The following is a 2363-nucleotide window of genomic DNA, read 5'->3' as shown; positions in this document are numbered from 1 at the left end:
CGTGGGGGCTGGACAGGGACACCCGGGGCTGGACACGGACAGGCTGCCACCACCCCCCGGTGGCCACTAGGGACCGCGGACCCGCACTCAGAGGTGCTGCGCACCCAGGGTGTGTGGTCTCCCCTCCTCACTGCGAGCCCACCCGGAGGGCTTCTCACCTGGGATTTAATCCCCAAGCTGGAGCCAGGGCCAGTCCTTTAATCCAGGAGGGTGCCGTGCCTCAGTTTGCCTCGTCGCACAAGGGGTGCGATGTGCCTGGTCAGCCCTTCGTCCAGGGGCAGTGGAGTGGGGCTGCACTCCCTGACGCCCCCGGCCACGCTCCCTTGCCTTGCAGCAGCAGGACGAGGAGGAGGTGAACATTTCCCAGGAGTCATCCGAGGAGGAGCAGTGACACCTCCCGAACCGGCGCTACCTCATCGCCCGACAGCCCCGCGGCGGCTGGGGGAGAGGGACGGGGAGAGACCCACGGTGCCGCCCTGGCTTCCTCCTCCTCCTCCCTCCTCCGCTCCCTCCTCACCCTCAGACAACGGCAGCACTGGAAAATGGCCCAACCCGGGCGGTCCCCGCAGCCCCCGCCCGGGAGGGGCACCTGGCCCAGCTCCCCCTCCCCAGCCCCGGGGTTCAGGGTAGCCCCACTGGAAAGGGGGGTCGTGGCAGAGAGCCGGGGCTGGCACCCCCCACCTTCGCTGCCCCCCATGCAGTGATCTCGCCCCGCCAAAGTGGGTGCTGGCTGCCCCCCCCCAGCACTGGGCTCTGCCCTGGGGCCTCTGCAGGGAAGAGATGGGGGGGCAGTGAATGTGAGACCCCCCCCAAATGCATTAGACCTTTGCTCTGGCCTGCTGCTACCCTGGGCAACCCCGCTTGTCCCCCCAGTCCGGGGTGACTGCACTGTGTGCGGGAGCAGCTCCCGCGGCGCTGCCGGGGCCCGGTGCCCATCCCTGGGGTGCCAGTCCCCGAGGGTGCCAGTCCCCAGGGGTGCCCGAGCAGGGCTGGCTCTGGGCAGCCCTTTCCTCATAGGTTCTGGTATATATATATATTTTTTTTTAGTACTTTTTTTCCTTTCATTCACAACTACCTCTGGATATTTAAGTTCCACTCTCTGAACTCACAGATGTGCTGCTGCGCTGCCGGGGCACCGTGGGCTCGGTGGTTCCTGTTTTCGGGGTGTTGCTGGGGGCCGTGGGGTGTTTTTTTTTTCTCCCTCCCCTTTTTTTTGGGCTTCATTTTTCTTTTTTTTTTTTTAAATTTTGAGGTCTAGTTTGCTCTGCTGCTTCAAGGGATCGAGGCTGGCAGGGCAGAGGGGAGGGGGGACCATGGGATGCTCCCCCCGCCCCTCTGCCCCGGCACGACGGCTGCAGCGGGACCGGAGGTCGGTGCCAGGCGGCCCCGGCAGGAGAGAATCGGGGTTTGGTTTGGGGTTTTTTTTTGGTTCACTGTTAACGACCTTTTGGGTTCCTATTTGCAGTTACTTGAATAAAACATTTTATGGATGTTTGTGACGCCTCTGTCCTGGCTGGGTGGGGCAGGAGTGGCTGCTCCCAGGCCATCTCCTCCACAGGGACATCTGTGCTGGTGGCAGCCACCAGCCATCCACGGAGATGAGCTGCTGATGGAAACACAAACAGGCAAAGCCCTGCTGTCCCCCAAACTCCCGCCCGAGGCCGGGAACCCCCAGCCCCACACGGAGCCTCGGGGCCAAGGCAGAGACACGTTTATTTACCCCATTTTCCCCCAGGCATCCCATGCCGGCACAGCCTGCTGCTCTCTGCCAGTCTGCCAGCCCCAGTGGGCCCTCCCGGAGCTTTCCAAGGGGCTGCTGGAGCAGTTCAAGCAAAAAAAGAAAAATGGCAAAACCAGGCACTGAGGTGGGAGATGTCCCATCCGGGTCAGTGCTCAGATGTGGGGGCAGCGGCTGTGGCATCGTGGCACCACCGCGGGCACATCGTGCCTGTTCAGTGCTGACAGTGTCCTCCCTTCCCTCCCGCGGGCAGGATCCGGTCCCGGTGCTCCAGGCAGCGTCAGGCCCTCCAGTCCCTGCGCGGGGGCCGAGGGGGCGAGGGTCCCCCCCAGGCGGGCACCACCTGCAACACAGAGGGGCACACCTGCAGCCCAGGGCATCACGGCAGGGGGGGGAGGCACCGCCCCTGCAACCCAACCCTCCCAAAAACCTCTGGATTACACCCAAAGCCTGACTCCTTCCAGGCCTGACTCAACGTTCTTGGAGGTCTTTCCCAGCCTTAATGATTCCACGATTCCCACAGCTCCCCTCGGGACAGGCACCTCACTTGCTGTTGCTTCAGTTTTTTATGGAAAAACGGGAAAAATGCCAACTCCCACCACAGCGACCCACCTGAGCCTCCTCA

The 2363-nt window shown here is 63.2% G+C and overlaps 1 protein-coding gene across 3 annotated transcripts in view; it reads left to right on the top strand.

The window, feature by feature from the left end:
- Positions 1-1490, top strand: part of HMGA1 (high mobility group AT-hook 1) — a 5375-nt gene extending 3885 nt beyond the window's left edge. For 2 of the 3 annotated variants that reach the window (XM_008644709.2, XM_017727212.1), the window contains exon 4: positions 335-1000. In XM_008644709.2, the coding sequence (XP_008642931.2) occupies positions 335-391 (57 nt within the window). In that variant the 3' untranslated portion in view covers positions 392-1000. Of the gene's footprint in view, positions 1-334; positions 1001-1252 lie in introns of those variants that run through there. The other variant, XM_017727213.1, reaches the window with a different exon arrangement.
- The last annotated feature ends 873 nt before the right edge of the window (positions 1491-2363 follow it).

The sequence above is a fragment of the Corvus brachyrhynchos genome, unplaced genomic scaffold, assembly GCF_000691975.1.
Source record: "Corvus brachyrhynchos isolate BGI_N302 unplaced genomic scaffold, ASM69197v1 scaffold72, whole genome shotgun sequence".
In the NCBI taxonomy this organism is placed as follows: Eukaryota; Metazoa; Chordata; class Aves; order Passeriformes; family Corvidae; genus Corvus; species Corvus brachyrhynchos.
Note: the sequence above shows the minus strand (reverse complement) of the source record. Positions and strands in the feature narration are given on the sequence as shown.